This window comes from Mirounga leonina, unplaced genomic scaffold (assembly GCF_011800145.1).
Source record: "Mirounga leonina isolate KUSES-001 unplaced genomic scaffold, KU_Mleo_1.0 Mir_53, whole genome shotgun sequence".
Taxonomy (NCBI): Eukaryota; Metazoa; Chordata; class Mammalia; order Carnivora; family Phocidae; genus Mirounga; species Mirounga leonina.
The window spans coordinates 12,960,110-12,976,867 of record NW_023270807.1 but is presented as its reverse complement, the minus strand read 5'-3'; the positions used below and the strand labels follow the sequence as shown (position 1 = coordinate 12,976,867).

The following is a 16,758-nucleotide window of genomic DNA, read 5'->3' as shown; positions in this document are numbered from 1 at the left end:
AAAAAAAAGTTGGAAATATTTAATTCAGTAATCTGATTTTAAATTTTTTTTGAAAAAAGTTGAATTGTATTTCGGTAAAAACAGTGGATAACAGAAATTTTTCCCATCAGCTTTAAGAGAAGAGAAAGAGAAAAAATAGAGGGTCCAAAGGGCAAGAGTAGAAGAGCACAAAGGGCAAAACAATGGATCCTGTGCTGGCTGTGCTGGAAATACAAAATAAGTTAATTTTAGATGAGGACAAAGTAACATTTTCTAATGATAACACACCAAAACTGTTGCTTGTTTTGTTTTTCAACAGGCAAGAAAATGAAAGGGTAATCTTAAAATGCACAGTGAAGGCTTCACAGGGAACACACAGGCACTCTGCTCACAAAATTATTGGAAGGAACACCACCTGCTCCTGCAAGGGCATCATAATTCTCCCTAGGTGGCCTCGAGTTTTCTCTGACTTGCTTATGCATAGGTAACTATCGGTCCTCTATGTTCTTACGATATTTAATGCTTTCATTATAATCAGTAGCACACCGTAACTGTCTGTCACTGCATGTCTCCCCACCCGCCTGTAAGAAAGGTCAGGGCTGAGTCTTTTAAGCACTATCACCACAGTCTAATATTGTAGTAATTACAACAATGTTGCAATTAATAGGTGCCCCGCCTTGGATTTCACATTTATATATTATCTACTTCTCAGACTCCTGAAACGCAGACACAGTATAGATGAGATAAGCTCAAGGAGGACAACTGGCAGATGTTGAGAAGATGCTCAGTAAGTGACAGGTTAATAACTTAAGTCCTGCGAGTCCACGAGAGATAATGGCATGGTGAGGCTATGTAAGAATATAAACCAGAGAGATTATTTCACTAAGGATGACGAGGGGACTGTGTTCTTAAAAGGTCATCCTCACAGATGGGAAAATGATTCCTAGAGACGAATGACAGCTCTTGCAGCTCCCAAGCGTAGACATTGAGACACAACAGCGCACCTCCGAGGGAGACGAAATTGGAAGGAAAAGACCTTAGTGACCTCCAGTGCCGCCTCGTCGCAAAGCCAGCCTTGTCCCCGCCCTGCCTCAACGGCCAGGCAGGTGTGCAAGAAGAGGGCGCAACCCAGCGGGCCGCACACCCCGGGGGGCCGAAGCCGCCCGCCGATGCCCTCACCCCCCACCCGCAGCGCGGCACCTCGACGAGTCGCGGGGGAGGCCCAGGCGGGGGCGGCCGGGTACCTAGCTCGGCCACGGTAGCCGCGCAGCCTGACAGGAGGAACTTGCTCGCTCGGGGCCATCTCTGGGCAAGCGGCAAAAGCCTCTCCTCATCCTCTGGAACCGACATTCAGCAGCAAGACGGGACGACAATATACCCCTTCTGGCCGGCGCCCAGCGCCACGGCTGGCCTGCCGCTCTGCCAGGGCCGCCCGTCCTCAACCGGCGAGCGGTGGAGCGGGGACCATTTCCCTCGCTCGGCTCAGCCAGCCGGCCTCGCGAACCCGCAGCTTTGCTCGCAGCCCCGGGCTGGAGAGCTCCACAGAACTGATAGCTGAACAACAACGCGAAGCCCACGAGGCTTCTGGGAAATGTAGTCCCCCGGACCGCGCGCCTCTTGGGCGCCATTCTCTGATTGGCCGTGAGCGAGGCTCACTCGGCGCCGCCAGCCCCGGTCTCCATGGCAACAGAGCACGTTCTCCCCCCGCCTTCCACCCCTCGGCACCCGCACCAGTTTGGTCCAGCCCCTGCGCTGGGTCCAGCGTGGCCGGGTCTGGTAAGACTTGTGGAGGTGGGAGGAGGGAGCGATGATGCAGAAGTCATCTAAAAATTGGGGCGGGGAAAGCAGGCTACAGTTAGGAAGGCAAACAAACTGCGGAAGTTGTAGCAGACAAGTTGGGAGGTCCGGTAGGTGCCCCCACCCAGCGGGGAATGAGCAAGTGCCACGGCGGCAGGACTTTTCCCTTTTCTGATTCTGGAAGGTGCTAGACAAAAACATGGAACTAATTTCCCCGACAGTGATTATAATCCTAGGTTGCGTTGCTCTTTTATTATTCCTTCAGTGGAAGAATTTGCGTGGACCCCCGTGCATAAGGGGCTGGATTCCTTGGATTGGAGCTGGATTTGAGTTTGGGAAAGCCCCTCTAGAATTTATAGAGAAAGCAAGAATCAAGGTATGTGGCCTTAGCAGGTGGGGTTTCCGGAGGAGGTAATGTTTTCTTTTTTATTTTCTTTTTTTGGATCTCAAATGCAACATTAAAACACAGGCAACATACCTGCTGTCCACAGACGATCATTCCTCAGCTATCAACAGCTAAACCTTATGCAAGTTTTTTCGAAAGAAATGGATTTTTATTGGTTATTAATAGATTTTTATCAGCTTGTAGCTTCCTTTTTGGAAGTAGGTATTAATTTATAAATGCTAGTTACTTCATCGTAGTTTAAAAGTCCTAAAGGTACACATATTAACTAAACACTTGGCAATAATTCGGAAAGACAAAAATGAAATACGGTTAATTTAAATTTATGAAAACGTGTAATAAATTAGTATCCTAACTGAATTTAACACCAGGCTGCTGTAAAAATTACTTGCAAACTTAGTCTTCACAAATTTAGCCCGCACTGTATTTTCAGCTGGTGTTATTATTTGATGATGATGAGATCCATTTTCACTGCATACTAAGGAGATTAGTAAGTTGTTGTAGTAGATGTTTTTGTCCTTAAAATAGCTTTCAAATATAGTGTATCTTTCAAAAATAGTATGTAAGTTACTGCCAACTTTTTTCCTTTATTTCAACGAATGCTTCAGTGTACATTCCCGTGTGTGTTGTGGGGTTGTGCTTTTGGCACTTATCCAATTGTTTCCTCAGAATAAATTCCTAAAAGTGGAATTGCCTAGTCCAATGACATGAACATTTAAATTGTTCATCTTATTGTGTCACTCTTGCAAAAGAATGTAACAATATACAACTTTTCTTGATCTTTGAGTGTAGGGGATTGCCTAGTTCCTCATATTCTGGCCCACACTAGGTGCCATAATTATTAGGAGTTTGATATAGGAAAAATGTTATATTTTAAAGGAATATTTCTTTGTCTCCCATAGCCTTCCTTAGTCATGATTTTGATAAATTTTAAGGAACGTTATTTACAAGCATGTCTCAGAAGGTCAAGCAAGGTCAAAAAGATTATTCTGTTTGCTTCTAAAAGGTTTGTAGTTTTCCATTTTACGTTTAGGTCTGTGATCCATTTTGAGGGTTTTTTTTTTTTTTTTTTTGGTTTGGGTTTTTTTGTATGGTAAAAGTAAGGGGTGAGGTTACTTTCTTCCCCATCTTGATGTCCAGTTGTTCCAATATCACATCCTGAAGGACTGTCCTTCCTTCATTGATCGCCTTTGCAGCTTTTCAAAAATTAATTGGCCATATATATGTAGATCTATTTCTAGCCTTTCTATCCTAGTCCATTGATTATATACCCACTCCTTTGTTAATACTACACTGTCTTAAATACTCTAGTTTTATAATAAGTCTTTAAATCAGGCAGTGAAAGTTCTCCGTATTTCTCTGTAATTGACTTGGCTTTCAAGATTATTTGCATTTTACTCTAAGTTTTAGAACTGGCTTGTCAATATCTATCATAAAGACTGCTAGAATTATGAATGTAAGTTTGTTAAATCTATCGAAAAATTGGGGGAGAATTGACTTCATAACCATAGTAAGTCTTCAAATCTATGACTGCTGTGTATCTCTCCATTTATTTAGCTATATAATTTCTTTCAGAAGTGTTGTGTAGTTTTTGTGATGTGGTCTTGCCTGTGGTTGTTAACTATTTTATATTTTGAGGCTATTGTAAATAAGATTGCTTTTACTTTTGTTTTCCACTCGTATCCTGTTGAAACATAAAAAATACAACCTGTTTTCTGTATATTAACTTTATACCTTGTGACTTTATGCTAAATTCAGTTGATTACTTCTAGTAGTTACTTCGGAGATGCTTTAGGATTTTTATACATAAAACAATATGTCTTGTAAACAGATAAATTTACTTCCTTTTTTCTGATCTTGACGCTTTTTATTTCTTTTTTCTGTATTGTAATCAGTAGGATTTCTAGTATATTGATGAAGTGGTGAGAGTAGACAAGCTTGTCTTTTTCCTACTATTAGGGGAAATTGTTCGGTATTTCACCATTAAGTGTGATATTAACTGAGGATTTTTCAAAGGTGCCTATTTCAGTCCTGACCTTCGGCCCACACATAGAATTCATAGATGCCACCAAAGAAATAAATAGTGACTTATTATCTGTTCATGTCCATCGTTTCCCAGCTGCCAGTGAAATCCTTATTTCACCTGATTCTACCTCATCGTACACAGAAACAGAAGCATCTGCATTTGTTTTAAAAGTTGCAAAGTATTCCCTGAATCACAGTTTACCTAAACAGTGACTTAATGATTGACATAGTTTGTTTCCCATATTTTGCAGTTATAAATATTGTAGGAACAAGTGTCATTTCTATGTGTGAAAATGTATCAATAGAATGAATTATCAGATTCAAAGTATAAATGCATTTATAATTTAGAGTGAAATAGGAAACGTTTTGAGTGTGTTGAGCAGAGGAATGATGGGCTCTGATTTAAATCTTAAAGGTTCACTTTGGCTGCTCAGTTAAAAACAGGAATGCAAGAACAAAAGAAAGAAGATAAGTTGAAGGTTATTGCAATAATCCAAACTTAAGATCATTGTGGTTTCGGAGACTGTGGTTTCAACCATGGTGATGGCAGTGGAAATTTGGGAAGTGGCTGGATGTATTTTGAAGGTGGAAGCAGCAGGATTTACTGGCAAGTTGCATGTGGTGTGTAAAAGAATGAAAAGGGCCCAAGATGACTCCAAGAAGTTTGGCTTGAGTAGCTAGAAAATGAGATTTGCTGTCAAGTGAAACAGCCACAAATACAAGAACTTACTGGAAGGGAAGAAGTTATCAGAAGTTCCACTTTAGCTATGTTGGAGTTAGATAAAAAATAAAATAAAATAATTAAAATTTTAAAAATTAAAAAAAAGATATGGTGAGATATGTTGGAGTTTGGGATGTTGATATCCAAGTGGGAATACTGAGTTAAGCAGCTGGATAAATAAATTTGGAGCTTGCAAAAGATGTCCACTGATGCATAGTTTCAGTCTCTTCTACCAATCTTCTATAGCTGTCATTTCCCCTGAAATTCTTTTCACATATTTATTTCTATTTAATGTTTTTTTTTCACATTTCTATACTCTCTTTTCCTTAGATTCTTTATTTCCTGTGGGTTATAGTCTCCCTTGTGCTTCTCATCATTGTCATCTCTCTTTCTCTTTTTTAAGACTTTATTTATTCATTTATTTGAGAGAGAGAGAGAGAGCACGCATGAGTGGGGGTGGAGGAGAGTGAGAAGAAAAGAAAGAATCAGACTCACCACTAAGCATGGAGCCCAAAGCGATGCAGGACTCCATACAAGGACCCTGAGATCATGACCTGAGCCGAAACCCAATTGGACACTTAACCAACTGAGCCACCCAGGCACCCCAGTCATTGTTATCTTTTATTCAAAAATGTCTTTATTGTTTCTTTCTTTCCTGCATTCCTTTATGTCCTAATTTTCCTCTTTTGTCTAGGTGCTTCTTCCATGGCTTCTTATATTTCTTCTTTGCTTATTTCCTTTGCAGTTGCAATTATTACATTAATTTTTTTATTCCAAAAATAATTTTATATTACAGGTTTTTTTTTCTCCTTCTTTTATCCATGGACATCTTTTTGTATTACAGGTTTTAGGTACCCCATGGAGGAATGTTTTTGGTGAGTTACTTCATCTATAAGGAAGTTCTGCTCTCCTTTTTTTTTTTTTTTTTTTTTTTTTAGAATTTTTCTTATAGTACTGAATTTTTCCTTTTTTGTTTAACTGTATTTTAAGGAGTTGAGTTGTCTCGGACCAAGGAGGTTTTGCTTGGGGGCAGTTGCCTTCCAGGTTTCTTAACCTTTTATCCTCCCTTGCTACAGGGAAAATATAGTGTCTCTATGCACCCATGGCTCTGCTTTTAGGATATAATCTTGCAGATTTGAGCTCTCGCTGCCTTTCTTCAATAGCTGCTGCTAGTAAAAGAGGCGACCCGTCTTCCCAGGTGTACTTTTCACTTTTAGAGGATAGTGCTTCCTGGAGCCCATTTTCTGTGTTATCTTTTGCTACCCCCCCTCAATATCCATGGCCTGTTTATCTTAGCCCATCTCATAGTGGTTCCAACTCTGTATATTTCGTTCTCATATCTCAGAGTGTATATTTCCGAGCTTTTCCCTTGTTGAGCCCCATCCCATGCACATCCCCTTTTTCTTTCCCACCATGCTGTGATATGTTCTAAGAGCAGAACTGAGGAGTTCTGTTGTTGGGGTTTGGGATGTTGATATCCAAGTGGTATCCAAGTGGATGTTGATATCCAGGGGCAGACTCTTGTAGTTAGTAGATTTTCTTCTTATTGTCTAGCTCAATATGTTGCTTGTGCACCTATGTTTCATTCTCCTTGTGGCTCTGTGTGATTTCCAGGAAAGAAGTGGAACAATTCAGAAAGAAGTTGCCATAATGTCACTACCAAAATTGGAAGTCAATCTTCTTAAAAATTAGGTGTTTTTTGCTTTTTTTTTCAGATAGGTCCATATTCTAAAGTCATGAACATATATACAATGAAAGATCTTCCTCTCATCTCTGTCCTCTAGCTGCCTATCTTCTCTTCCAACAAGAATATTTCCATTCTCTTGTATAACTTTCAGAGATATACTGTGAATGAAAAAAAAAATGAATTAGGAATGTTTGCTTCTGAAAAAATGGGGTAGTTGTACTTTCCCCATCCCTCCCACTAAGTGCAGCTAAATCATAATTGAACATTATACATAAAACAAACATAAGAAGATTCTCAAAGGTGGGGAGGGGAAGGCAGGCAGCTAGGGACCATGGGATCTGATGAACAATATGGCACTGAATTTCCTTGATTTTTTTCTGCTTCACATATCTAGATTGGACTCTAGAAAAGCCAGCAACCTGGAGATGCCTGTGGGTACAGATAAAAAAATAAGCCTCAAGACAAGCCTAATCTCTGTAGGTAAAGGGCCAGGAAAGGAGCAGCCTAGCAAGACAGAAAACTTTTAGACTGCAACTGCTCCAGGCAAACACCACAGGAAAAAATTATGGCATCACCTCAGTCAGCAAGTGCCAAGTGAAAAAGGCTATCCCTAAATCCTGGCCAGGCTGTAATGAAGTAACCCTCCCCCTCCTAGCAGGGGTGGTGTCAAAGGAGGTGTAGAGGAGGGTCATGACTTTCCATACTGTTCAGCAATAATGAGGCCATCCCCACTGCAGTGTTAATGGAGACCACTCCAAGAGCACAGGCCATACCACCAATGAGAAATAACAAGGAGTCCCCTCCTACTCACTGGAGTGGTGACCCATGAGCCTTAGAAGATGGGTCAGGAATTTCACTACCACTTAGCAAGAAAGAGGCTACTCCTCAAACACCTTCTCACCTCCAGGCCAGTGGAGGTCATGTGGGAGCAATAATGAGGAATCCCTTCTTATCCCAGCCAGAGTGATACAAGAAGAACCTAGTAGGGAGACTTGCTTTCACCCTCAACCAGCAGGAACAAGGAGTCCTCTCCCCATGCTGAGTGATAAATCTAAATTTCTATCCCCCGATGTGGCAATAATGAGGTGGCATTCCCCTTCTCACACCAGAATAATGCCAAAAGAAGCCTGGAAAAAAGATGAGTTAAATAAAATGCAGTGTCATAACATAATATCCAAAATATCCATATTTTAGTAGAAAATCACTCCTCATACCAAAAACCAGGAAGATTTCAACTTAAATAAGAAGAAACAATCAATAGATGACAGAGATACTAGAATTATCTGACAAGGATCTTAAGGCAGCCATAATAAAAATGCTTCAACAAGCAATTGTAAGCATGCTTTAAACAAATGAAAAAAATAGAAACAGAAAGTCTGTAAAGAAATAGTATATACAAAGAAGAAACATGGAAATTTTAGAACTGAAAAATACAATAACTAAAAAAGAAAAAAACCCTCAGTGGATGGGTACAACAGCACAATGGAGAAGAGTGAAAAGAATCAGTGAACTTCAACATAGGTCAATAAAAATTGCCAAATATGAAAAACAAAGAGAAAATAGACTGAAAAAAAAAAAAAAAAAAAAAACGAACAGAACTTCAGGGACTGTAAAAGACCTAACATGTCATCAGAGTCCTAAAAACAGAAAAGAAAGAGAGTGAGTCTGAAAAAGTATTTGTAGACAGTAGGGCTGAAAATTTCCCAAATGTGGCAACAGACATGAACCTACAGATTCAAAAAGCTAAGCTAATCCCAAACAGGATAAACCCAAGGAAGTCCACAGCAAGACAAATGACAGACAAACTTCTGAAAACTAAAGACAAATATAATTCTTAAAAGCAGCAAAAGACAAATGGAATTTTATCATAATGGGGAATGAAACTGGAATTATAGCAGATTCTTCATCAGAAACCATGGAGACCATGAGGAATGGCATATCAATTTTCAAGTGCTCAAGGAAAAGAACTGTCAACCTAGAATCCTATCTCCAGCAAAAAATATCCCTTAGGAATTGAGGAGCCAAGACATTCTCAGTTGAAGGAGAAAACTAAGAGAATTTTCTTCTAGAAGACCTACTATCCTAAACAAATGACTAGAAGTAGTTCTCTAAACAGAAAGGGACGAATGAAAGAAGAAATCTGGACATCAGGAAGGACACAGTAAACAGAAGATATGTAAATACAGTAGACTTTTTTTCTCCTTTTGTGACTTCTAAATTATGTTTGGTGGCTGAAGCAAAAATTATAACACTGCTTGATATTGTCCTAGATGTATGTATTACATTACAAATGGGAGAGGATAAAGTGATATAAAGGGAGATTCACTTGAAATGGTAAAATGGCCACACTATGCAGCCCTTGTGGAAGACAGTACGGAGTCTCCTCAAAAAGTTAAAACTTTTTAGAACTACTCTACTATCCAGTGATTGCACTACTGGCTATTTACCCCCAAAATACAAAAACTAATTCAAAGGGATGCATGCACCCCAATGTTTACTGCAATATATTTACAATAGCCAAGATATGGGAGCAGCCCAAGTGTCCATTCACAGATGAATGGGTAAAGAACATATGGTATATATATATACATATAATGGGATATTATTCAACCATAAAAAAAGAATGAAATCTTGCCATTTGCAACAACATGGATGGAGCTAAAGAGTATAAGGCTAGGCAAAATAAGTCAGTCAGAGCAAGACAAATACCATATTATTTCATTCATATGTGGAATTTAAGAAACAAAACAAACAAAGGGGAAAAAAAGGAGAGATAGAGACAAACCAAGGAATAGAGTCTTAAGTATTGAGGACAAACTGATGGTTACCAGAGGGGAGGTGGGTGGGGGAAGGGTGAAATAAGTGGATTAAAGAGTCACTTATGAGCACTAAGTAATGTATAGAAATGTTGAATCACTACATTGTTCACCTGAAACTAATATAACACTGTATGTTAACCAGGCTGGAATTAAAATTAAAAACTTCAAAAAGTGGCTGTATCAATTGACTATGATAAGTTATGTATATATACTGTAGTAGCAGGAGTAATCACTAAAAAATTCTACACAAAAAGGTCCACTTAAAAATACTACAGATAAGTCAATGGAATTCTAAACAATGTTCAACTAACACACAGGAAAGCAGATAAAACAGAAAAACAAAAACCAGGGAGAACAGAAAAATACAAATAAAATAACAGAGACTTAAACCCTAATACATCAATAATTTAAGCTATGAATGATATAAATATAATTATTAAAAGATATTTGCAAAATGGATTAAAAATGGTGCAACTATATGATGTATAATAGAAACTCACTTCAAATATAATAAGATAAGCAGGTGAAAAACAAGATTATGGAAAAAGATATATTGTGCAAGCATTATTCAAAAGAAAGTAGGAGTGGCTATGTTAATAGCAGAAAAAGTACCTTCAGAGCAAAGAAAATTACCAGAGACAGAGGGGGACATTATAAAATGATAAAGGGGTCAATATGCCACAAAGAGTTAGCAATTCTAAATGTGTATGCACCAAATTACAGAGCTGTGAATTATGTGAAACAAAAACTAAAACTGAAAGAAGAAATAGACAAATCTGCAGTTAAAATTAGACATTTCAACAACCTGAACAATGGGTAGAACAGCTACATAGAAAATCAGCTAGAATATAAAAGACCACCAACCAAAAAAGATCTAATGAATATGTGTAGAACATTCTACTTAACAAAGCAGGTTATGTATTCTCTTCAAGTGCCTATGGGATATGACAAGATAGACCATATTCAGGGCCATACACCCCCACAAAATTTAAAAGAATTTGAATCATACAATGTATTCTCTGTCTACAATGGAATGAAACTAGAAATCAATAACAGGAAACTCTCCAAACACTTGGAAACAAACAACATATTTCTAAATAATCTATGAATTGAAGGGAAAGTCTCAAGGGAAATAAAAAATTATGCTGAATTGAAAGAAAATAAAAATGCAACCTATCAGAATTTGTGGGACACAGCTAAAGCAGTGCTGAGAGAGAAATTATCACTAAATATTTTCATTATAAAAGAGCATAAGTGTGAAATGAACAAAGCTTGTCTGTCAACCCCCTCCCCACAAAAGAGCAAAGTAAGCCCCAAACTAGAAAAAGGAAGGAAATATTAACAGCAATCAATGTAAGTGAAAACAAAAAAATATAGAAAAAAATCAGTGAAAGAAAGAGCCAATTCTTTGAAAAGATCAATAACTTTGAAAGACCTCATACAAGAAAAAGAAAAAAAAGACACGATTATTAATGTCAGGAATAAAATAGGGCATAGCATTGAAGACATCAAAAGGATGATAAGGGAACACTATATGCAATCCTACACATAGAAATTTGACAACTTAGATGAAAAGGACCTAATTCCCCCCGCAAAACGCAAACTACCACAACTATTAAGTATGAAATAGATAATTTGAATAGCCCTATATTTGTTAGGAAATTGGGTTCATAATTTTAAAACTCCCAAAAAAGAAATCTTAAGGCCCAGATTGTTTCACTGGAGAATTATGTCAAATGTTTAAAGAAGAATTAACATCAATTGTATAAACAATCTCCAGAAAATAGAAAAGTTTATTTTATGAAGCTAGGATCATCCTGATACCAAACCAGATAAAGACAGCACAAAAGAAGAAAGCTGCAGATCAGTATTCCTTATGAATACAGATGCAAAAGTCCTCAACAAAATACCAGCAAATAAAATCCAGCAATATATAAAAGGAATTATAGATCCCATGACTCCATGGGTCTCTTCCAGGGATTTAAGACTGGTCCAATATATGAAAATCAGTTAGTGCAAGCCACCATATTAACAGGTGAGAGAAGAAAAGGCACATGGACATATTGATTTGTACAGAAAAAGCATTTGACAAAATACCACACTCATTCATGAGTTTTAAAAATTATCAGAAAAGTAATAATAGAGGCTTGTTCAACTTATTAAAGAATATCTACAAAAATTTTACAGCTAACCTCAATCTTTTTTTTTTTTAAAGATTTTATTTACTTATTTGACAGGGAAAGATACAGCGAGAGAGGGAACACAAGCAGGGGGAGTGGGAGAGGGAGAAGCAGGCTTCCCGTGGAGCAGGGAGCCCGATGCGGGGCTCGATCCCAGGACCCTGGGATCATGACCTGAGCCGAAGGTAGATGCCTAATGACTGAGCCACCCAGGTGCCCCTCAATCTTAATGGTGAAAGAATAACTGCTTCATCTCTGATTGTAAACAAAGCAGGGATGTCTACTGCCAACATTTTTATTTCACATAATGCTGGAAATTCTGGTGAGTACAATTAAGCAAGAAAAAAAAAATCATATGGAAATGTCTCTATTGGCAGATGATGTGATTGTTTACTTAGAAAATCTCAAGGAATCTACAAAAAATCTCCTGGAATTAATCAGTAAATTCAGCAAGATCACAGAATATAGTCAACATACAAAAATCAATTGTATCGCAACATACTAACAATGAACATGTGCAAATGGTAGTTAAAAATACAATACCATTTATAGTCACTCAAAAAGAGAAAGAAATATTTAGGTGTAAATCTAATAAAACATGTATAGAACTTTATGATGAAAACTAGAAAACCTTGATGAAAGAAATGGAAGAACTTAATGAAGAGACATACCGTGTTCATGGATTGGAAAAGACAACATAGTAAAGATGTCAATTCTCCTTAAATTGACATATAAGTTTAATGCAAATTCTATCAAATTTCCGGTAAGGTGTAGATATAGACAAGATTATTAATAATCCATATGTAAAGGCAAAAGAACTAGAATAGCTAAAACAAGTTTAAAAAAAATAAAATGGGAAGAGTCGCTGTACTCAGTTTCAAGACTCATTACATAGCTACAGTAATCAAGATTATGTGGGTGGAGGGATAGATACAGAGATTGATGAAACAGAGTTGAGAACCCAGAAATAGACACACTAAATGTCCAATAGATTTTAGACAAACATGCAAAAGCAATTTATTGAAATAAAAGTAACCTTTTCAACAAATGGCAGTGAAGCAGTTAGACACCAATAAGCCAAAACCAAAACCAAAACAAAATGAACCTTGACCTAAGTCCTGAGTCGTATATAAAAATTAATTCAAAATAGATCACAGACTTTTATGTGAAACATAACACTATAAAATTTTTAGAAAAAAATAAGGAGACTGTCCTCTTAATCTGGGGCTGAAGAATAGTTCTTAGACTGAGCACCAAAAGCACAATCCATAAAAACAAAAACTGACAAATGGGACCTCATGAAAATTACAAGATTTTGCTCTGTGGAAGACCCTGTTAGGAGACTGGGAAGACAAGCTGTAGACGGAGAGAAAATATTTGCAAGCCACATATCTAATGAGAGACTGCTATCTACAATATGGAAAGAACTCTCTGCACTCAACATTTAAAGAACCCCAACAAGTCAACTAAAGAAATGGCAAATGACATGAACAAGTTCCTGAAAAGGATATAAAGCTGGCAAATGAACACATGAAAAGATATTCAACATCATTAGCCAGTTGAGGATATGCAAATGAAAACCACAATGAGATATCACTACACACCTATCAGAATGGCTAAATAAAAAAGAGTGACAGCGCTCAGATGTTAGTAAGGACAGAGAGAAACTGGATCATTCATAGATTGCTGGTGAAAATGTCAAGTGGGACAACTACTCTGGAAAGCACTTTGGCAGTTCTTTAAACAAGAAAGCACACAGCTGCCAGCAATTCCACTTCTAGAGAAATGAAAACATGCGTTCACACAAAAACCTGTGCACTGATGTTTGTAGCAACCTTATTTGTAATAGTCCTAAACTGAAAAGAATACAAACATTCTTCAACCATGTTTAAACAAGCTGTAGTACATCCATACTATGGAATACTACTCAGAAATGTAAAGAAATGAATTATTGATACATACAGCAACCTGGGTGGATCTCAGATGTTTATACCAAGTGGAAAAAAAGCCAATCTGCTGAAGTTTCCATTATTCCAAATATTCATCTTTTCATCTTCTATTTGTATACCATTGATTCTATTTGTATATCATTCCTGAAATTCAGGACTATAGAACTGGAGAACGGGTTAGTAGTTGTCAAGGGTAACCAAAGAGGTGGCAGTGAGAGTAAAATGGGTGTGACTATAAAAAGGCAACTTGAGTCATCTTCGTGGTGATGGATATACTCTGTACCTTGACTTCATCACTATCAGTGGCCTAGTTGTGATAACATTCGATAGTTTTGCAACATGTTTACACTAGGGGAAACAGAGTAATGCATACATGGGGTTGCTCTGTATTATTTCTTATAATTGCACATTACTCTATTGTTATCTCAAAATAAAATGCTCATGAAACAACACACAAGCACCATTTCTACAACATACTGTATGCACTTGCCTTTGCTTCATAACATCCAGACATTGCACAAAGGAGGACAAAAGCCAAGCAAGTAAGACAGATACACCCCCACTGCCATAGAATTTGTAACATCGGACGTGATCATTTGTACAGTGCACTTTTGCCGTAAGTTATTTTAAATACCTTGCATCAGCAGTTATGTCAATTCTTCAGTGTGTTTGAACTTGGCTGTTCTACACTGTGGTCCAGGTACCTATATGTGTTACATAGGCCACTTTCCTAATGGAAAGTTAAGAATTCTTATTTGTACAAAACTTAAAACAGTAGAAATTATTCATCTTCTAAATATTGATTAGCAAGTAATTGTAGATAAGTAATACTGGAAAGTCATGCAGACGTCCGGATCACCAGTGTAAGAAAATGAGACTTCACTGTTTGGTGGCTTCATGGTTTTCACGCCCACAGTTGCCTGATGAAGCCCAACAATGGGTTGTAGGAATGATCATGTGCCATTTCAGGGGCACCTAGAAATGACTGCAATATTGGAGTAGTGACAAGCATAATGTTTTGAAATACTTACAGTAACTGTAACAGGATATGAAAGTATGGGTGACTGTTCCAAGAACGTACATGTTGGATGTGGTATTGTAAAGTTAGTGCCAACACAGGAGGAAATGAGAAGGAGAGGTTCGAAGGAAGATGTTTATTATACTCACGGGTCTGAGAGGGGGGCCTCTGCAGGCCATGCAGGGCCACAGGGAAAAGCATTGGTATCAGTCAGGAGGCAGAAGATAACAGCCAGAGAAAAGCCTGTGCCTGAGCCTTTATTGGGGCTTCCTCAGGAAAGGCAAAGCAGGGCAGGGAAAACAATTTAGGATTGGCTACTTTGAATAATTCTTTTCGGCTTTGGGCTATACAGGTGGTTTCGGGTTGCCTGGTACCTAGCCTTGGAATGATTTTGGGCAGGGGAAATACTGGTGTGTGAGCATAAGATAAGGAAGTAGATGGGGATATAGACTGAAGATTGGTTGGTTTGCATGTGAAAGATATGCTTCTGGCTGGCTGAGCCCTTCACTCTCTCCAAGAACTGGCTAGCCCTGGGAGGGCAGTCTCCACCCAGTAGTGAAGCCTCCCAATAAAGTCATGGACTTCCTGAAATCAAACTCAGGACTAGCGTGTGTTTGTAGGCTGCTGGTAATCTCATAGAGGGCAGTTCTGATGATGTGGGATGACAGGAGGCATAGACATAGAATGAAGAGAAGGCAAGAACGTAGAGTCCATAACACAAGTGAGGGAGCACTGGCATTTCACAGGGGCAGGACCTCTCATCTGTGCTAACCTGGGGTGAGGCACAGAGAATGGGTACAAATGTGTATCTTTGCAAGATTTGGTGATAAGAAGTTGTGAGTGCTTTTACCTGATTGCCTGAGTTTCCTAGTGAGTTAGAAAGCAGGAACGGTAGATATCTCAGAGTGGAGAGGGTTGGTCAGGTATCCAGGGGAAATAGTAATTTTGGAAAGTGAGAAAGTGAACACATTAGAGAGCTTTTTAGGATTGCAGGACATTGTTGAGTGACCACAGATTTAAGTCAGCTGTTTTGTATCTTTTTCTTAAGGGTCTGGAAATATCACAAAACTGAGCTAGAGGTTGCTCGTAAGCCTACTGATATCTGGAAAACAATGTTTAAATATCACTGTTTGACATAATTTCTAATAATTATTTCTAGGGGCGCCTGGGTGGCTCAGTTGGTTGGGCGACTGCCTTCGGGCTCAGGTCATGATCCTGGAGTCCCGGGATTGAGCCCCACATTGGGCTCCCTGCTTAATGGGGAGTCTGCTTCTCCTTCTGACCCTCCCCCCTCTTGTGCTCTCTCTCTCTCTCTCTCATTCTCTCTCTCAAATAAATAAAATCTTTAAAAAAAATAATTATTTCTAATTATTATTTCCTACTACAAGAAAGGAAGTTTCAAATAACGATCAAAATGAAGGTTAAGTATTAGGACAGAATAAATTATGATTTGTATAATTTAGATTTGGCTGAATCCAGCAAAATTTATAATTAATTATCATATATAATCATAATAATTTGTATCTTGACTATAACTTCAGCATTAGGGTTCTTGCATAATCCATGGCCCAGTAACTTATTAGAAATCCTTACTAATATCTGTATTTGTGTTATCTTTCAGTATGGACCAGTATTTACAGTCTTTGTTATGGGCACCCGAATGACCTTTGTTACTGAAGAAGAGGGAATTAATGTGTTTCTAAAATCCAAAGAAGTAAATTTTGAACTAGCAGTGCAAAAGCCCGTCTATCGTACAGGTAAAGAATATTTTCAGATAGTTTGTTTGAAATACAACATCGGAGTCCAAGAGTAGCTTTGTTAACAATCATATCCTTGCTCCTCTAGCAAGAATGTTGACAGCCCCTTCCTTATTTTACTCTTTAAAATCAGGATGGAAGGTAGAAAGAGTATCTGATAAGTTTGGTCGTTGAAAAACAAATTATTGGCAGCCTCATGTAAGTCTTAATTAGATGTGGGTAAGAGATGAGGTTACCCCACTGCTCTTTATTTTGGAAAATATTTGGAATCTGTATCCTGTTACAGCTCCCAAGATGTCCTTCACTCTGCTCTGCTGCTGTGTAGACAATGCTTCACAGGCTATAGCTCTTGGCTTGATCACATGTTGCTACTCTGTTCACTGACAGTAGAATTCCACTGCTTAGTACGCCCTTTACTGTGGC

General features: G+C 38.3%; 2 protein-coding genes across 6 annotated transcripts in view; one reads left to right on the top strand and one right to left on the bottom strand.

Moving 5' to 3' along the window:
• Positions 1-1,616, bottom strand: part of SLC25A27 (solute carrier family 25 member 27) — a 41,288-nt gene extending 39,672 nt beyond the window's left edge. For 2 of the 4 annotated variants that reach the window (XM_034990488.1, XM_034990491.1), the window contains exon 1: positions 1,224-1,616. In XM_034990488.1, the coding sequence (XP_034846379.1) occupies positions 1,224-1,329 (106 nt within the window). In that variant the 5' untranslated portion in view covers positions 1,330-1,616. The remainder of the gene's footprint in view (positions 1-1,223) is intronic. The other 2 variants (XM_034990489.1, XM_034990490.1) reach the window with 2 other exon arrangements.
• A 210-nt stretch (positions 1,617-1,826) lies between these two features.
• The window catches only part of LOC118000690 (24-hydroxycholesterol 7-alpha-hydroxylase), an 88,244-nt gene continuing 73,312 nt past the window's right edge, over positions 1,827-16,758 (top strand). Inside the window, exons 1-2 of one of the 2 annotated variants that reach the window (XM_034990520.1) lie at positions 1,827-2,152; positions 16,200-16,335. In XM_034990520.1, the coding sequence (XP_034846411.1) occupies positions 1,976-2,152; positions 16,200-16,335 (313 nt within the window). In that variant the 5' untranslated portion in view covers positions 1,827-1,975. The remainder of the gene's footprint in view (positions 2,153-16,199; positions 16,336-16,758) is intronic. The other variant, XM_034990519.1, reaches the window with a different exon arrangement.